This window comes from Strix aluco, chromosome 4 (genome assembly GCF_031877795.1).
Source record: "Strix aluco isolate bStrAlu1 chromosome 4, bStrAlu1.hap1, whole genome shotgun sequence".
NCBI classification, from domain to species: Eukaryota; Metazoa; Chordata; class Aves; order Strigiformes; family Strigidae; genus Strix; species Strix aluco.
The window spans coordinates 94,780,430-94,799,748 of NC_133934.1; the positions used below are offsets into that span (position 1 = coordinate 94,780,430).

The 19,319-nt window shown below is 42.3% G+C and overlaps 1 protein-coding gene across 1 annotated transcript in view; it reads left to right on the plus strand.

The window, feature by feature from the left end:
* PLEKHH1 (pleckstrin homology, MyTH4 and FERM domain containing H1) overlaps positions 1–19,319 on the plus strand; it is a 53,248-nt gene that overhangs the window by 6,652 nt on the left and 27,277 nt on the right. Inside the window, exons 3-8 of the mRNA XM_074824414.1 lie at positions 4,427–4,489; positions 7,489–7,638; positions 11,306–11,389; positions 12,949–13,030; positions 15,503–16,509; positions 18,891–18,969. Coding sequence (XP_074680515.1) covers positions 4,427–4,489; positions 7,489–7,638; positions 11,306–11,389; positions 12,949–13,030; positions 15,503–16,509; positions 18,891–18,969 — 1,465 coding nt within the window. The remainder of the gene's footprint in view (positions 1–4,426; positions 4,490–7,488; positions 7,639–11,305; positions 11,390–12,948; positions 13,031–15,502; positions 16,510–18,890; positions 18,970–19,319) is intronic.

Genomic DNA, 19,319 nt, shown 5'->3' on the forward strand with positions numbered 1-19,319 from the left:
TCTGGTAAAGACAACTGGTACTCATGTGCAATACTCTGCTGCATTATGGAATCTGGGGCCTTGTGATTAATTAATTTCTGCTTTGAGAAATTTCCTGACTACCCCTATGCAAAACAAAGAAACCCACCTATCAGACTTTCTTTCTGGAGAACAGACTTGCCAGAGATCTTTTAACTATCCTGTTGGGGAGGTTTGTGGGCCGTGGCAGAGAATGAAGTTTTCATCTGCTTCAGGGGGCTCCTCAAGGAAGGGGCCTGAGTGCCATTAATCCAGCCTTTCAGTCAAAGAGATGTTCCCTTTGTTAAGATTAAGGAGCAGCTTGGTTCAGTGATCAGGTTACTCTGTAACTACTTGTACAGTGCTGTTGTAGGCTTACTTGAAGGGTCAGAGCTAGCAGGTTTGCGGTTCCCCTCTCTGAATGTCATGTGGGAAGGGGAGAGCCTCGGGGACTGTGGGGCAGCTCTGGCAGGCTCTCCTGACACAGGTGGACTCGAGACACCAGAGCAGGTGCTGAGCACTGGTGTTGGAAGTGTTCTGAGCCTCGGGTTCCTGGCTGCTCCGCAACGACTTGCTCAGAGACCCTCCTTCCCTCCTCCTTGATTGCCACAGGGCTCCCCAGCAGTCACAGCAGCGGAGGCTCCTGTCCACGCTGTATCCCTCTCCCCCGCACGTGGCAGTGATGCAGAACTGAAGGAGGCACATGCTTTATGCATAGTGATGCCAGCTTCAGAGATTTTTATCATAGATTTTATAGCAACTGTGATTTTTAAAAATTTTTTCTCTTACGGTTCTATCTGTGAGAATGAAGAGATTCAGACTTATTTGAAAGAGTTTTCAAATTTTCAAAAAGGCTTGGTGGAGGAGGGGCAGGCAGAAGATCTTGAAAAATGTGAAGTGGGCACAGTTTGAAGCTGTGTGGCCAGCCTGTGATGACCATTGCCCCTGAGATCCTCTGATATGGTTTACAGCAACAGGAAAATGTAAAAAAAAACAAAGTGGCTTTGCAAGTGAAAGTGAAGAACGATGTTAACGCTGAGCTACGTCGTCTCAGGAGTCTGGAAGCTACTGATTAAAAGGCTTGGAAAACTGATGCCCCACATTTTAAATTGATCTTTATAACAAATCTTATGATTTTAAGGCAGATTTTACTATTTTAACTCACAAAAGTACCCCAACCACTCATGCCTGGCACTGGTAGTACAATGTGCGCTAACAGTTTAAATACTTCAGATTTTAAAAATCCGCTTAGATTGAATAATCTAGATAGCTGTTCAGAACATCAGGAATTTAAAACCCAGCAGTTTAACTGCCAGTGCCCTAGTTCACATGTTGTGAACCTCCATGTTGGTAGCCCGGTCTCAGCTATCAAACAGTGCCGCCCAAGCTGTGCAGAGTCTGGCTGTGAGTCGACATGCCAGAGGGAGCCCAGGTCCTGGCCTCCCAGTCAAAGTTCTGCCATCGTGCTGGAGCCCCGCAGGGCATGAGACCACTGGGTCCTACCTTGTTGTGGACATCAGCAGGGATCTGGTCTCTTTGGAAACAGGCAGTTGTTTCCACTCTGACTTTCTTGTACACACACAAAGAAAGGGATACTCCTCTTGGTGACATAGTAGGCTGTTGTCTTGGCAGCAAGATGACCTGGTTAGGAGTGAGCTCTGGAAGAGAGCAGCAGGAGGAAAACGAGGCTGAGGCATGCAGGAACTTTTTTCACTTAATTTTATTTAGTGTGTTCTGAGCCATTGGGAGAGGGAAAGCCTGTGTGAATGGTTGATAGGAGGATCTTCTGCAGCTTTTAGAAGGGCCATCTGGGTAGCTTTTAGCCTGCTTCTGTCATACTTCAATAAACAATGAACATCTGGAAAAAGCTTCTTTTGTCTCATGCAAGCATGGCTATACAACTGGGCCTGCTTCTCTCCATGCAAGTTGTCTGGGCTAATGTTTGGGAGAAGAGTTACTTGAATTTGGCTTGGTCACTAAGGGGTTTTTTTTGTGACCTGGGTCAAGTTGCTTAGTAGCATTTGTCAAATTATAAAGCATTTTGAATGAAAGGACCCACATAAATAGTAAGCATTATTATTAATTCATTGAGGGATTTGAAAGAGCCTTACAAGCATGGATGTATTAAATCTGAATGTGCTTCAGTGAGACAGCTGACACCGGGGATGGGTGAAGTAATCATTTTGTGTACATGAGAAACACAGAAGTTATTTAACAGTTCATAGTAGGACAACCCAACAATGTACTACAGGAAGTAAAGAAAAGTACAAGTTCATTTAAGGCTATGGAGGGAATTAGGGTGACAAAAGTAATTGATTTGACTGAAACTTAGCCGGGTCACCCTGCTTGCACAAGAAGTTTCATAACTCTTTAGCTATCAGGAATGGTCCCAACATGCATTCTCTGTCCTGATCAGGATCCCGGACTGCTAGCAATGCAAAGCAAACTGTCATGAGGCTGGGACAACAAAGAGTTTTTCAGTCAGAATGGTACTATCTTCTTAAAATAATTTGAGTCTTTCATAGGGATCGCTCACCTTGTGGAGGATTGAATTATTAGTCGAAGAGGACAGCCTTTGGGAAAAGGCCCAGAGATTCATCTAAAATCTGTGCTGCAAATGCAGACCCTGTCAATTCATCAGAAAACTAGCAGAGGCCATTGTTTATGACACTAGCTTCAGAGTCAGTCTTTGTTTCACAAGGTGTATTATGTCTCCAGTTAGCATCTGTCTTTCACCAGTATATTTTGCTGCTACCTGTCTGTGGTGATGACTACCCGGAGACTAACAGATAAATGCACGGGTTGATGACTGTTCCTAATGGACACAGGCTCATGTTGTAACACAGATCACTGCTGTCAGTGTTAGACTACCTTGAGCTCAGTCTCTACCAAGACTTGGAGACTGGGTCTTCAGTTGGAGCAGCTTTGACTCTCTGTGCAGTCTTCTGTGGCATCTCTCTGTTCCTCTCCCATGGATGTCTTCCTGATTTGGATATTAAGCTTCATAGACTGTGATGTCCTTGTTTGCTTTTTCAGTGGAGCAGTCCTGAGAGGTATCATGCTAAATGTGGCACTTTCAGATCTTCATGTTTTGAATTTGTTAAGGCATGGCTTTTTTAGTTATATGACTATTGAGGTGTCTACATATATGTACCTTTCTGATATGTCTGTTAATAGGTGGCAGTCTGCTGTTATGATCAACATGTATGTATGAAAAGGGCAGTTGTCTTATTGCCGTCTGAAGGAAGGGAAAACACAGGAGTGCTGTCATGTCCATTCTGGGTGATCAACCCAAGAGGAGTAAATCCCATTTTCAGAAGTATTGGTTTGCTCCTCATAGTGACCAACCTGAATACTTGGCTCTGGTGCTTTATGAAGAATCATAAAATGCACTGGAGAGAAAAGGAGTTCAGTTCCCCTTACAGATTTTCTGCTTGAAGCACGAGTCTTTTAATGTTCTGAAGCTGCTTCTGTGTCATTCCTTCATTAGTAAAACATTCCTTCATTAGTAAAACAAATAAATGCTGGAAATTCTGTGAAGCATTTCTCAAATTTTGCAGCTTAGTGGATGAAACTCTGCAGCTTAGTGGATGAAAAGTCTCAGTGACTTCATATTAAATCTGACTTCATCTTAAATCTGAGACCCATTGAAGCAGGGCAGGCAGAGGAAGATGGCCTTGCAAGCACTGAATGAGATCCTTAGTTGCGATTTAAAAAAAAAAAAAAAAGTCTGGGCTCCAGTGGTAAGTTGTTAGGTACATCTGCATTTCACTGAGAATGAAGTGATGTATATACATTTAGAATAAAATTCTATTTGGTGTCCTTTGACTTCAATAGCAGCAATGCTCAGATAAAGAATCACAGAACTGTCAGTTTGCAAAGCTCTTCAAAATGAAAAGAAGCATAGGAAAATTAAGATCATTGTTAATCTTGTCAGTTATGAGCCTGTGCTGCTTTTGAAACCAAAGCAAAGTATTCTTTTGTTATAATGTGGCATTGTAGAGAACCTGCTGTGAGCTTTCCAAGATGTATTCATTTTTATTTACCATTGTGAATGAATCCTAGCTCAAATAAAACTAAGGAAGAATGGCATGCTGTAGATGGGCTTCTTGCAGGGACAGCCCATGGTGTGTAAACTGTAGAGATGGTGTCAAGACTTTGGGACTATTCCTTGACCTGTGTAATGAATGATAAAGCTCACTAATGAGAAAGCAGTTCCGGTAAATTTGAAGTAGGGCAGAAGACTGGAAAAGGTCAAAGGCTTTTTGTTTTCTTGGTCAAAGCTGTCCAGTTAACCCAAAAGATGCCAAAGGTCTGTAGATCTGCACACAAAATGGAAGATTCCTGAGTAAAACAGGTGAATTTCCAGGTGATGTTAATTTCTTTTCTTTCTTTCCCCCTCTCCCCTCTTTCTCTTCTGGCTCTGAAGATGCAAGAATTGGAACAGAGAGTGATAGAAGCAGAGCAAAGAGCTGAGGATGCAGAGAAACAGGTAAGAGATTCTCTTATGGTTGCTCTGGTACAAGCCCAGCAGTAAATTCCCTCCAGTCTAGCATACAGATGGCACTCTGCAGTGCTGTGCTCTGCTAGGGAAACACTGATTTACAGTGCTGAGTGGATTTTTCTGGTCTACTTCCCAGTCTCTGAGCCTGGCAATGAACAGGTGCCTAAACAGGTTCAACCCTAAGTGAAAACCAGCACCTTGTCTGCCTCTCAGCTTCACAGCCTTTACCCCCTCATCTATGATAGGCGTGCTTGGTTACAGAAAAGGAAGGGGATGTTGTACCTCAGGATTAAAGCGCAGAGATAGAGCTGCGTGCCAGGTCCTCAGAAAACAAATACTTAAGAGTACTGGTAAGGACTTGTCTACAAGTGGAGAAGGTTCTGTGAAAGAAGTAAGGGTGTGTCTGCAAAATCTATCAGTTGTTTTGGACTTTCTTTTTAGTAATTACTGCTCTGGCTCAGGAGCCCATGGAGAAAAGCAGTAAGAGCTGGATTCATTGCATGTTACTGTAACCATCTAAAAATTAAGTATATTGTCTAAGTTAGTCCTATGCTTCTTGGATAATGGAGAAGGGGAGAGGGAGACTTCAGCTTGTGAACAGGCTATAAAGAGTGATGGACCTTTGGGAAGTGGACTGTCATACAGTCTGCACTGTGAGGAGTATTATAAAAACAAAAGAACCAGGTAGGGCCAGAGGCTCTGACCTCCTGCATCACTGCAGACCACTGTGGAAGGGAAGGTTTGAAGTGAACCAGCTCTCTCCAGCTGGACAAGCGCTACAGGACTGAGTGCTTAGAGATTAAAGTGCAGAACTAAAAGCTGTGCAAGATGGCCAAGAATGGCTGTCAAAGCTGACTTCAGTAGTGAAGGACTGAATAGACAGTGTTAGAAGTACTGGGAAACATTGTCTAGGAATCAAGAACTTGAAGTACCTGGTAAGCTACTCTGCAGAACGTACTATTCCACACCAGTTTGATATTGAGATCAAGACTTTTTTCTGACCAGCTTAAATATAGGAAAGATGCTATGTCTAGTCGCTGTGCTGTTGGCCTCTACAGTAGATCAGCAACTGCCAACCAAGAACAAGAGTTGTTCTTGAGAGCAGTTTCAGGAAGTCCACACCCAACAAAGACAGGCAAAGGTAACATTGTCACTGTGACAACACCATCAGGAAATATAGTTATTGCCACAGGCCAATGAAAGAGGTTTCATACTGGCAGACACCTTAATGACCGGAGTAGTGTGTCCGTGATATGGTAAGATGCAATGACAGCAAGGGAGCATATGGAGAGCAAGTTAAATCCAGGTCAGAGAATGGGTCAGAAAGGGAGAACTTGTCTGGGAAAGTGTAGGAGAAATGAGGGTTGCCTTCACTATCCTGCTACCAGCAGGTCGTGCAGACTAGCAACCCTCAAAGTTTGTCTTTCCAGCAAACCTTATCCACATCCAGACATAAGTGTTCCTAGAGAAGTACTTTATTGTTGCCTAACAGCCTGAAGAAGTGACAGCATAGGAGTAGGACCATTCCTTTCTACTAACAAGTATATTCACCATGAATGAGAAGCAGCTGACAAATGAGAGGGCTCTGCATCAAGTGCAAAATCCCTTGTTATCTTTCTCTCCAGGAGTCTGGGGGGGTTGGATTTGTTAATTCAATGGGCTCCCTATAGCTGCCAACCTCAATTAAGGAAATCACATGTTTGCAGTCCCCTCTCTGAGCCTCTAACACAGAGTCAGCATTTGGGCATCAGACAGAAAGGAGGGGCCATTTCTTTTTACTATAGTCACTCTAAACTCTAATGAAAACACATCCGACTCAGCAGGCTTAGTTTTCTGGCTCGGATGTTGGGCGCCTACCTTTCTGATTCAGTATGAGGAAGAGGCAGCTTGCTTCTCTGCCTAATTCAGGCAGACAGGAGGACAAAACACAGCTTCTGCAAGTATATGAAGTGTAGACTGTTCAACAGAGCATGAGTAACTCTCTTGCACAGACTCTGTGAAGTGCTCAGATCAGTGCCTGCATTCTGCCTTCCTGGTTCCAAACTCATGCCAAATTAATGGTATCTGGAGCTGGTTCCTTTGCAGATTTAGTGTCTCTGGGATGTGTTGGAACTGGATATTTTCCCATCATCAAATGCTGCAATTAGCAGGTTTGAGTTAAGTTGATGCAATTCCATTCACCTTTAGAAATGAAGTCTTATAATCCATTGCAAAAGGATGAGGTAATGATAAAACAGACTGGCATATTGAGAGACATAGGTTTTGAAGAGAGCAGAGAAGTTTTAGAAATTTGCTAAAAACCTGAAAGGCTTCAGCAGCAGCTAGATTTTAGTACATTGAAACTTTGTCTGTAGTGAAGGAGCATTACACTGGTGCTTCTCTGGCTGAGATGAGCAAGTGTTGGCACTGGCAGGAGCTCAAAGATAGGCAAAGCTTCTGAAATATCGAACATGGTAACTCCTTAGCAGGTCTGGAGAAAACACTTGTCAGAGAGCCAGAAGCTGCCAAAACATGTCTGAGCTGGGGATAGGAGGAGGAAGGAACTCTGTAGTAGATTTCCCTATAGAAATCTTGATGCGAAGCAAATGGCCAGGGTTTTGTGGTATATACCTTGGTAGTGAATGAGGTAAAAAGCTCACCACGATATTGCAAAAGAGGAAAATGGTGGTGTACCTTGCCCATATGTCTGTGTAGACTATAATGCCTGTATGGTCTCTTTGACTGATAGTGTGGAAATATTTCACTGTCCACAATGATTTGTTCATGGTTCAGTTTGCATCTGTTACTGTTTTGGCATTACAACTGAATGGACAACGTTCTTTTCACAAATGTGGATATAAACTAAGTGTGACCTGAAGGTTTTGGTTTTTTTCTTTCTTTCACGACTCAAAAATATGAAACCCACAAATACACTCAGTTATTACCACTAAGCAAGCAGCTCCTTCATTTGCATTGTTTTTTTAATCTTCCTCTGATTGTCATTACAGGTCAGAGTTATGGAAGAGAAGATAAGACTAGCCAATGTGAAGACTGGTGAATCAGACAGTACTCTGCACAGGAAATACCAGGAGCTGATGGGCACAGTGCAAGGAAAGGAGGATCTTATCAACAGATTAGAGACACAGCTAGCAAAACAGGTAAAGGTATTTTCTAGAGGGAGATGTGCAGCTTTCATGAGTTGGAGGGACTCTGTAATGTGTGTTTCAAAGGTAGAGATTATGTCTCCATTACCTATTAGCCTCTTAGTTGTCTTCAGATCAGCTGTAAGGTGATGCCCTGATCAAGATGATGCCCTGATCAAGTCAGATGTAGCCCATCTCTGATTTGGCATATGCTGCTTCTTGGGAAGGGCCTTTTCCCAGTCTTCAGCAATCCTTTAGCATAGTTCATATCTTGTCAGATGTCCTCATTTATAAAAGAGTAGCTGTTTCCCAGTATGGATGGTTCGTAGTCTCTTCCATTCTCAGTTGGTGGAAGGAAGGAGCTACATCTACAGCAGGGCTTGTATTTCGGCTCTAGTAAAAGCCTTGTGCTGTGGTCTTTATGACATGAGGAATCAAGTATTCTTATATGTTGCTAAGTAAATTACTTTTAAATGGAAATAGCTCATTAGAATTTTTCACAAAAAAAAAATACTTTGCCATTTTTGTTAAATTTTATATTTAACTAACTGTCACCTATTTCAAGGGCAAAATAGATTGATAAACTGTTTGAACTTACCCAGACCAAGTGTAATGTGGAGGTCAGGCATCAGGTCTTTGTAGTACTCTGGGTTTCAGATCACTTCCCCAGGCCAGTTTGCCCAGGCAGAATGTAGATCAAGTTTCTGCATTTTGGAGGCAAAAGAAGGTGTTTGGAAGGAACTACAATAATGATCAATGTCTGGAAGCAGCTCTTGCAATCAAAGATGGAAGAAATTCTGATTTATCCAAAAACGCAAGGTGTGGTTTGATTAAAATCAACCATTACAAGTGGGAAAAATGTTCTGTTAGTAGAAACCATTTTATTCTAGCAACAGAAGGCAAAACAAGATTCTAGAAATTAAAGCTGAAGCTTGACAATTTCAGACAAGAAACACTCTTTATCAGGGTCACTGGTTTAGTTTCAGAATGGGATGGAACAGTGGCAACACTGGAAGGTCATTAAGGGTCCCCATAAGGCATCCTATTTGTTTGCACTGGGATAGGGAGAGCTGTGGAATTCAGAGGGTTAATAAGAGAACACTGAGGTCACATCTGGACCGCACAATAGCATGGGGCACAAAGAATGTCTCACTGCTTCTGGATCTTAAAGCACAATAACTGCATCTACAGATGCTGTGCCCGAGTGAATTGGTTCTGCTTTGAGGCAGGGCTTACTAAGCTCTGTGACAATCCTGTTGTCACTAGTCTACTTTAGGACCCTAAATAAAATCTTGGCATTGCACTTCACTGTGTAGCATAGCAATATTCTGAATCTTTTACCTCTTGGTCCCCGACCCTGAGACAAGTTGAGGTCATTAGGGATTTAAAGGCATTACCCATGTGATGGGTATTCAGGGGATTATGGTAGATATACTACATGTGCCAGATCATTTCAGAACAATAGGCATGTCTAATATTCTGACTCCAGCAAAGGCTGGTACCTGATGATTAGGAAGACAAACAGCCATACTCAAGGAGAAAAACTAAATAAATCCTTCTCTTGAAGCATCAGATTTGATTACTTTTATTTCTTTATGCTCAACTACAGATGTTACTGCTACCCATAATGTTGTCAAGGTCTATTTTAAAGTCAGCAAACGTATTTCAATAAGAGCTTTTAAATGTGCAGTTGTGGTGATGAATAGCATGTGGTGATTAAAAGCAGTGTGAGGATGTTGAAAATTTCCTGCAGTCTACTGTGTATTTACAGAATATTAATTAAGAAAAACTTAAAATGGGGGGGTGGGGACAAGCACTGACATTTTTATTACCATAATTCACAGAGTCACAGAATGGTTTGGGTTGGAAGGGACCTTCAGGTTCCAACCCTGCTGCCATGGGCAGGGACACCTTCCACCAGACCAGGTTGCTCAAAGCCCCGTCCAACCTGGCCTTGAACACTGCCAGGGAGGGGGCAGCCACAGCTTCTCTAGGCAACCTGTTTCAGTGCCTCACCACCCTCACAGTAAAGAATTTCTTGTATCTAATCTGAATCTGCTCTCTTTCAGTTTAAAGCCATCACCCCTCATCTTATCCCTACACCTCCTGATCAAGAGTCCCTCCCCAGCTTTCCTGTAGCCCCCTTTAAGTACTGGAAGGCCACTATAAGGTCTCCCCAGAGCCTTTTCCTCTCCAGGCTGAACAACCCCAACTCTCTCAGCCTGTCCTCACAGGGGAGGTGCTCCAGCCCCTGATCATATTCGTGGCCTCTTCTGAACCTGCTTGAGCAGGTCCATGTCCTTCTCATGTTGTGGGCCCCAGAGCTGGACACGGGACTGCAGGTGGGGTCTCATGAGAACGGAGTAGAGGGGGAGAATCCCCTCCCTTGACCTGCTGGCTGCACTTCTCTTGATGCAGCCCAGGATGTGGTTGGCTTTCTGGGCATTGCTGGCTCATAGTCAGTTTTCCATCCACTGATACCCCCAAGTCGTTCTCCACAGGGCTGCTCTCAATCCACTCTTTGCCCAGCTTGTGCTTGGGATTGCCTCGACTGTGTTATTACTAGTACTTGTTCATATCAGGAAAAAAAAAAATGAATCTAGCAGGGAAACTACCAGCTGCTACCAGATGATATTACCTTTGTCCATTTATTTAGAGAAACCAGGGCTGAATATATTCTCTCTTCCTTGCTCGTGGAACTGATTTCTCCTTGTAGTTGTTTAAGTCATTACGTAGATAGGAGACCTTTCAGTGACATTGCTTATGATGAAGCCATGCAGGAGATGAACAGAAGGCTTCAGGTGATTGTAGTATCAATCCAGCATTTTCCAAAGAAAATTCCTTGAAAAGGAAAAAAAATGCAGCTGAGAAGACACAGCTACAAATATGATGTTGTAGCAATATTGCCCAAGCAGATACTTGGGGAAAAAGATTCACTGTGCAAATCAACAGTATTCCTATAACACCTTTGTGTAGACTAGAACCTGGTTTAATATACATAAACATATAACCACTTACACCACCTCAAAACCTTCTAGCAGGTCTTAGTGTTTCAAGGTCAAGTTTTGGAGCTTTTTTTATCCTGAGTCTGTTCTTTTTTTCTTTTTTTTTTTTTTAATTTACTTTCTCAATGAGAATATTGTGTGTGTTAAATACATTGTTGTATTAGTTTCCATCTCACACACCTTTAAAGTCTATACTCTACACCTATGCTTGCAGCAGTTGAATCCCTTTTGCTTGGAAATTATTACAGTGTTTTATAAATCATTTACAGGCATTGCTTAATTCTGACCAACTTCAGCCAACAATGTGTATATGTGTAGGCTGGGGGGACACTACAGATGCTCAACAGCAAACAACAACATTATAAACCCATCTAAAATAGAAAAAGTTGGAGACTGTACTCAAAAGAAACTGTAGTAGGTGGGCAATCGTTACCTGAGCTGGATTTTGCTATTCCACAACAAACTCATCAAACAACGCTCTGAATTTGACTCCAGGAACCACGTAAGACAACTTAGAGCTTGTTTTTTTCAGAGGCCAGCTACATAATAATATCCAAATAGTCTTAAATCTTACATCTGGAATGGGAGCTTCAGTGTTTAAGTCACTCCTGATGCAGTAACTTACTGAGAACAGTTAGTTGTACACTCCTAATGCATCTAATCTTTTTTTGGCACAGAAACAGTTGAGGACTGAGGAAGCCAAAATTGTTCAAGAGAAAGCTGCCAAGATCAAAGAGTGGGTAACATTTAAGCTGAGAGAGGTGAGTCTTTGACTTGCTGCCAGGTTTCAAGGCCTATGATTAGGTACAATGGCTGCACTGCCAGTGGGCTCCTATGTAGGACAGTAGTCTGAGGACAGTCAGTCTGCCACACAGGCTTTCTGCTTGTTTGGCCCTACGCACACTCAGTTGCAGAGCTAGGGTCATCCCTCTTACTGAGGGCTATTTACTGCTTTGGGCAAACTGTGAAGGACGGTGAAGTCAGTAATGCCTGAAAGCAGTCTCTGAAGAAGACTTACTAGTCACAAGTGGCTTTCACATAGCTTTCCTCTGCCTCTCCCTTTTTTCTCTGAGTGCAGTTTCTGTCTCTGACAAAGCAGCTGTGACACAAGCATGTGTCCTTTGCTCTTCCTTAATTTGCCATCTCTGACTAATACTGTTTTCCTACTCTCCAGCATTTTCACATGTCTAATCTCTCCCTCCTGTCTGTTCTGTGGACTTATGCCTCTATCTGGGCCTAATTCAATACCCTCTAGAAAAACTATAGCCATGGGTCAGCACGCAGTTTTAAAGATGCAGTAATAGTTTACAACTAGGAGTGGGGCTATGGTCTTTCCCTTTCATTCCAAGTTAAAGCCGTAGATTTCCCAGTTTATGCCAGAAAGGGAATTTGTTGGAGTAGAAAGAAGCAGTCTTTGTGGGCACTAATTGTGTTATGATGTGAGTTTGTAATGTTATTAGATTGCCTAGATAATTCACTGAGCTGCTGTGCTTCTGTTTCATTTTCCTATATGAGATAAGGTGCATTTACATTACTGACTGGTGCAGCACAGAGGAAGCACAGGGGTTGACTTGGTGACCCGCTGTGAATCCAGGACCATACGTTTACATTGTTTCTTTACTGGCCATGAAGTTCGTGCCAGATGCTGATTCTAGGTGCACAACTGAACCACTGCCAGGTGAAGGACTTTGCATCTCTGTTGCAAATGGGTTGCTCCAGACAGCACCATGAGTGCAATTTCAATTTTTAATTCCATCAAGAGGGAAGCCTCTTTTGGTGCACCGCTACTGCGTTTAAGAATGCATGCTGAGACACTTCAAGCAAAGACGTAAGGCAAATTTGCAAAGAATCACTTGTGTGCTAATTGCAAATGTAAATGCACCCTTAATGTTTTTTGGGTTGTTTGGTTTTTTTCCTTTGGTTCCCTGGATCCAGGGGATCTCCTTTTACCGCATACAAGGTGAGAAGGGAAAATGCTCTTCCTGGGTAATAGTTTTTTGATTGTCTCTTTCATGACAGTTATTTCTGGAACAGGAGTAAATGATAAACAATAGCAGGGAAAGAAATTAAAAGACGTATTTGAGAAGTGCAAATAGTGTATACAGAGGCTATTTGAGAAAGCACAGCAAAGTGTTTAAGTGGGTTGTCCAGTGGAGCTGCTGAGTAGATTTCAGGGTGACTGGTAGACTCAACCATCCTTTATTCCTTTTCCTGTTAAGACACTTGAATGTGATAAAGATGAAGACATATTCTGTATAGTGGAACACACGCACACACAGTTTTGCATTATTTTTCAGTTTTTATTATTGTTGTTTCATAGCTTGAGCTAGAAAATTACCACCTGAAAAACTGTAATCAGAGGCTGACGGAGCAAATTGAAGCCCTTCAGGATACATTGCAAGGTAAATGTGTTCACCTGGCATTGTAGCCTAGTAACCACCATGAGTGGAAGTCAGCATTCCTGGGTTGTATTCTTAACTTTGTCAGAAATTAGCACTTGTGACAGTGAGCAAGCAGTAGAATTGCTTTGTTTCTCAGTGGGTCCATTTTTAAGATGGGAATAACATTGCTTACCTGCCTTAAAAACTCCTGATTGGTTTCCCACCAGTAGTTGAACACAGACGGCTTTTTTTTTAGAGTCTGCTTTTGCCATTAAAATAATGGCTCCTGAATTAGAAGCACTCATTGAAATACACAGCAAAACTCTCCATTCACTTCAGTGGTGTAGGGTTGAAGTCCCTGAGGTATTTCACTTTAACTCCACGTGTGAATTATCCTCATCCCCACAGAACCTCTGCTGGCATGTGAGCTGAGTAACTGAGGACTGAATGGGCCAAGGCAGCAGCTGTCTGGTCTGCCTTTAGAATCTGGGTTCCCTGTGCTATCAGGTTGGGTTGGAGAAAACTGCTTATGGTGCTCGTGTGTCTGTGGTTCTTGTTTGGAGGATAGGTGGAGAACTTTGGTCTCCAGGCCTTGAAATCAGCACCTTTCATCGCAACACATACTGAAGAGGAAATTTTCTCTTAACCATTTTCTCCCTGTTTTTTTTTTTTTAATGAGCTTGGTTTGGTTACAGTAAGATGAGCTAGTTTTCAGAACTGCACTGGGCATCCAGGCAGGGGGCATTTCTTTCCTGCAGAAGCCTTTCTGGCATTCCTGTCACTCCACAGCAAGGGAATGGGGCAAAATTCCTTCTAAATCCCACCATGTTTCTAGCTAAATGCTTTATGACTGAGTTTTTCTCATCCCCTCTGGCTCTGGCTGTTTGCAAAAAGAGAATGGCTGGTAAGCTGCGTTAATAATCTGGTATTAAGTGTTCCCTGAATACCAACTCTCTGGGCAGTAAACAGCTCTGCCCTCTCCTCTTATTCCTCACTAGTTGCAATGTGCCAGGCTGAATTCAGAGGCCTCTGCAGAGACAAATCTCTTCTTCCTTGCCATGCTAATAGTAACAGCTTCCTCTGCTTCATCTTCCGTCACATTTAGGAAGCTGCAAAAATACCAGTAATATTTAAAATGAATGGCCTCTCTTCAGTCTACACTAAAGATTTACCTTGGGCAGGGGAAAATGTGTGCCAGGATTTGCATGTGCTAGCATTACGTGTTAGGGATAGATTTGTTAACATTCAGTTCCTTGTGACTCAAGTGCCAGGGTCAGGCTCTCGTGGTTGTCTCTCAGCTGTGTTTCCCAGAGTAGATTTCATCATCTCCACAATCAACAGCGATTTATTCTGCTGTTTGCCCTTCCCTCTGTTACTTTGTGTCTTCAGTTTTTTTCTACTTCCTTCTAAATCCCATTAGTGGTTAGCAATGCCTGTAAAGTCTGATGTTCAGGCAGCATTTTCAGCAATAGCTGTGCAAAGTCACACTCACCCATATTTATGCAATTTCCAAAGCATCTTATGACTTGGTTCTTTTCAGTTAGGCAATATATAAATGCCAAGGTCAATCAAAATCATAAAGTGAAGTAATATCCTCTGCCACTCTTAAGTTTTATCCACATTTTCTCCTACCCTAAAGCTGATATTCAGCAGAATCTGTAGAACTGAGATAAACTTTCTTCCTTTCCATAATTACTAGATTTAAAGACTAAGAATTGTAGAGTGTAGGTACTAAATAAGCATCATCTAGCCCCTGAGAATGGGAGGAACCATACCAGCTTATTTGATGGCTTAAATCACTGTAGGTCCATGGAAGGCAAAAGCCACGCTAGGCAGTGTTCTGGCCACTTAGATGGGTTTTGGTAAAGTATTGCGTGGATAGGTGGACATCCTTCTCATGGCTCTTTTAAGAGAAGAGACGTAATTGTGAATAGGTAAAACTGCTATATGGAGTTAGACTGAAAGCTTGCCTAGGCCAGTATCCTGTCTCCTGGTTGACTGTGGATGTTTCAGGACAGAGTAGAAAATATTGCAAGTAGAGCTGTCCTTCTCTCCATGTATCCTTCCAGCTTCTGCTGTCAGTATTTTAGGGAGTTCCTAGGCCAGAACTTCTGTCTAAACTGTTATTTGTATCACTGATAAATTACTTTTTTTTTTGGCCTATCTTTTGGACACCACAGCATTTTATTTCTTTTTTCGTCTGAAAAAACCCTCTTCCTTCTGCAAATTTCAAACGCACTGCCTGAAATTTTATTAGGCACCCCTTCACTTTTGTAAGAAACAGCAATTAATCATTTCCTATTAATCTTTTCTGTACTATTCCTAACCATAAATATATAGCACTTCTGTCATAACTGTGCCCAGCCATCTCCTTCCATTCTGTATAGTTCTAACCAGGCCAGGGTGCTACTGAAGAACACCTTACACTAGCAGGTAACATTTTAGACAGTAGAGCATTTGAATGCCCTGACCATATGTTCTCCTCTGTTGTAGATATGACCAGCATTCCTCCCCTTGAATCTTTTTGGAGCTGTAATTCTCTGAAGCCCAGAGCATCACAGGCCTCTCTTGCTGAGAAGACAGACCAGAAATCTGTGCTCCTTGCACCTGGTTTCAGACAGCTGTGTCAGACAGGACCCACCAAACCTGTCCTCTCTACAGCAAACATAGTCTTTGCCAATGACACCTTTACTGACGATGGAGAGGATGAATCTCTGCTTTCTCAGAGCACGCTGAAGCTCATGTCTGACCCATCAAGCTGGAATCTCTCCACAGAAAAAGATGTATTCCCAGCTGTAAGTTCTGAACACAGCTTAGGGCGCTCTGATCCTACATCGTTGGACTCTCCAGCTGAGGCCACAAGAATCCTTGAGACTTTGACTTTCCAGTCATCTTTGGAAGGAAATCATAGCACTGTGAGCACCTTGCAGCAAGTGGCTTTGGATGGCACCCGCTTCTCTGATGATCTGAGTGCCAGGTTCCGCTCCCACCGGCTGGACTCCTCTTCCTCAGGAGAAATAATGAGCATGCTTGAGGGCCATCTCCAAACTGCTGAGCCACCCCTGGTTGTGCCACCATCAGCTGTTACAGCACATTCCTTCTGCCCAGGGAGGGAACGCAGCCTTGGCAGTAGTATGACCTTTCCAAAAATACGAACTCCCGATACACCAAGAGACAGTATCCAGCTAGCCAAGAGACATTACAGCCAACCACAGCCAGGGGCTAATTCTTTCCATCGTGTAATGAGCTTAGAGGCTAGTACCTTCCAGCCCATAACGGCCTCTCCAGTCTGCCATGGGCAAGTGAAGGAGACAGACATTGATGATGAAGATGGGGAGAAGATGGAGACAGAACGTGGCCCCATGAGGGAAGAAGCTGGAGCATGTGAGGAAATCAACCACTTATCTACGGGGCAAAGAGAAGCTGTGAGTTCTGAGGCTGGCATACTTGACCCAGGAGGTAAACCTCCCACACCACCGCTGCACAGATTCCCATCGTGGGTAAGAAATGCAAGGACAATAGTCTGAGAAGTGCTACTTATCTTTGAGTATTGCCCAGTAGTTAGGCTACAACACCTCTAGCACTCAGGCAATTGTTCCTGTGGACATCAGTCACATTTCTGAATCACCTAGCCTGACAGTTCCAGACCGTGAGGCATACTGGTTCCACCGACAATTTTTTCTTCTTTTCTCTTTATAAGGAAAAAATAAATCCATGGAAGAAAGTAGTACTCAAGAAACATAGGAATAAAAATGAAAGTCGAGAGGTGCTGCATTGTGGTTTATCTTACGGGTCATCAAAAGTTAATCCTTAGTTCTGTTGTCTTGTGTTTAAAATAGAAAAGTGAATTATAAATGCAAGTGAACGGACCAGACCAGATATATTCATAGCTTTTTCTGACTCTGAAACTTAGAATAGATATGTGGATTAGATCTTGCCATTCCTATCTCATGGTATACTTCTGCTAACAGGAAGATTTTGTGAAAACCATTGGTAAAGTGAATATGCGTGTCCTACTGCTTGCTTCATGTGAGAGAGAAGTTTGTTGTTGTCACTTTCAGTTACTTGTTAGTTCAGATGGGTAGATTGTTTGCTAATGTGTCAATCTAACTGACAAACTTGATGGAAATCAATGTAGTATCAAAAGAGATCATTCCCTTATTTTCAGGTTGCCTTTTTAAAGGCATAGGCAAACAAGTGGTTTATTGAAGGTGCAAAGTCAAGCACTTATTGTTAATCCTCAAGTTTTGGGTTTTTTTTCTATGAAAATTTAAGAATATATGTGATCTTTGACTGTGTCCTTTATGATACCAGTTTAAACCCCAGTATAATCACAGCTGTTTTTCCAGAGGAATCTCTTTTCATTCAGTCCACAATATGGAACTGTGCTGGGGATGAAGCTGAATAGCATAGTAAAAGAAACTGCAGTTTTCAAGATGTCTGTTTTATTTGCTGCAGAAGTCGGAAAGGCGTCATGAACAGTGTACTCACTTGGAAGAAGGGAAATAAGTCTCAGAGATTGGCTACTATTCCTTTTTCTGACCTAGACTTCCCATGTAAGGTTCTTCTAGTCCCCTAGGCTAAATTTGTCACAGGTGATCAATCATCAGCTCCACACACACCTTCTGAATGAGTAACTTGAATTTGGCAAGTAAATTTGATTAGAGAAGCACTGAGTTCTTCTCTGCTGCAACTGTGTTCAGTTGTTTATATTACAAACAATGTTATATGATGCTAAACTCTCAAAAAGTCAGCTCTCGGACATCTTGAAATAGGTACTCCAAAGATATTGGAAGTTTCAGAGAACCTATGTCTCAGTTCCTCTTCTGGAAACTAGTGATAGCAGCCATCATTGACTCTCCTAGGGTTTTTGTAAATTTTAAAATTAATGTTTATGAAGCATTGCAGTATTATCGTCAGAAACCCCACATGTAAAATCCATTATTTTGTCTTCAGACCAGAGTCAAGTAAGTGTATCCCAGTAGGGCAAACTTAATATCAAACACTAAAGCATGAACAGAATATTAAATAGCTGCTTAATCAGTAAGAAATGTCATTTATGTGCCCTGAGTAGGAAGTGCATGGGGAAAAAAAATGCACATATTTCATTAGAGACTAAATCACAATGCATATACGTACAAAAAATATTAATTCTGTCATTTATTTTTTTGGTGTACTTTGCAGCCTTGGGCACTTTCATGTTTATGTATTTTGCGTGTTATCTGATAGTGATTGGCTGTATGCTTTAAGGAGCAGCAAGAGGATTCCTAGCTTTGATTTTTATGCATTTTAGACTGGTTGATGTCTTAGTCATAACATTGCATTTAGTTACAGGCTTGGGTTCCCCCCTTGGAATTTTTATCAATTTGTGAAGCACTTGGAGATCCTTTGAACTGAAAGCTCCATATGTTGTTATAACTGAGACATAGGCTTATCGAGATCATTCCAGGCATTTCTTTCATTCCCTTATCAGAGAGTGGGACTCCTTTGCAGGTGGTGACTCAATAAATTGTCCTGGTTTAGGGCTGTTCTTGATTCATTTTAATGCATTGTTCATAAAGTAGAAAAAACAGCTTTTTCCAAGCTGTGATGTAGTATTTTATTGATAATTGCATGTAGGTGTTCTAGTCTGTGAATATCATCTCTGTAGCATTTATAAGCCAAGTCTGTTGTGATTTGGAAAATCACAGACAGATGCACATTTCCACTAATGGTTGTTCACACAACATCTGGTGGCATAGAGCAATCTTTCTTAGAGGGCCCTTCCTTCCTTCCTTTCCCCAAAGGTGTGATTGTGATGTGATTCTGTGACATGAGCATTTCTTTTTGCAGGAATCATGTTTTTTTCTGACCATTGCTGTTCATGGTGTTATTGTTCCAGGAGAGTCGAATCTATGCTGTGGCCAAGTCTGGCATGAGGTTGTCTGAAGTGGCCACGGTGAATGATACTTCCAACTGCTGTAAGTTCTAGACAAGATTCATCCCTAGAGGGAATTTACAATGACGATGTGGGACCTGAGCTTCTGGCTGTTCATGTTTCTTTGTTTCCTTGCCTGTTTTCAAAGTAAATTTGGTTTTGCAGAGAGCCACGATAAAGAAAGGAAGGGAGGAGGATACATCTGACCTCAGGAATGGTTGGTGCTGGGCTGTTTGAGCCCCTGCATTAATTAACATCTTTAGGGACTCCATTAATCTCCATCATCACTTTCACTGACACTGTTCTGCTTCTGTGTGTCTGCAGCCTGCTTTTAGTCTTGTGATTCACCATCACCTTCCCCTGTTAGGGCTTTTACCTGTTTGGAAATGGTGC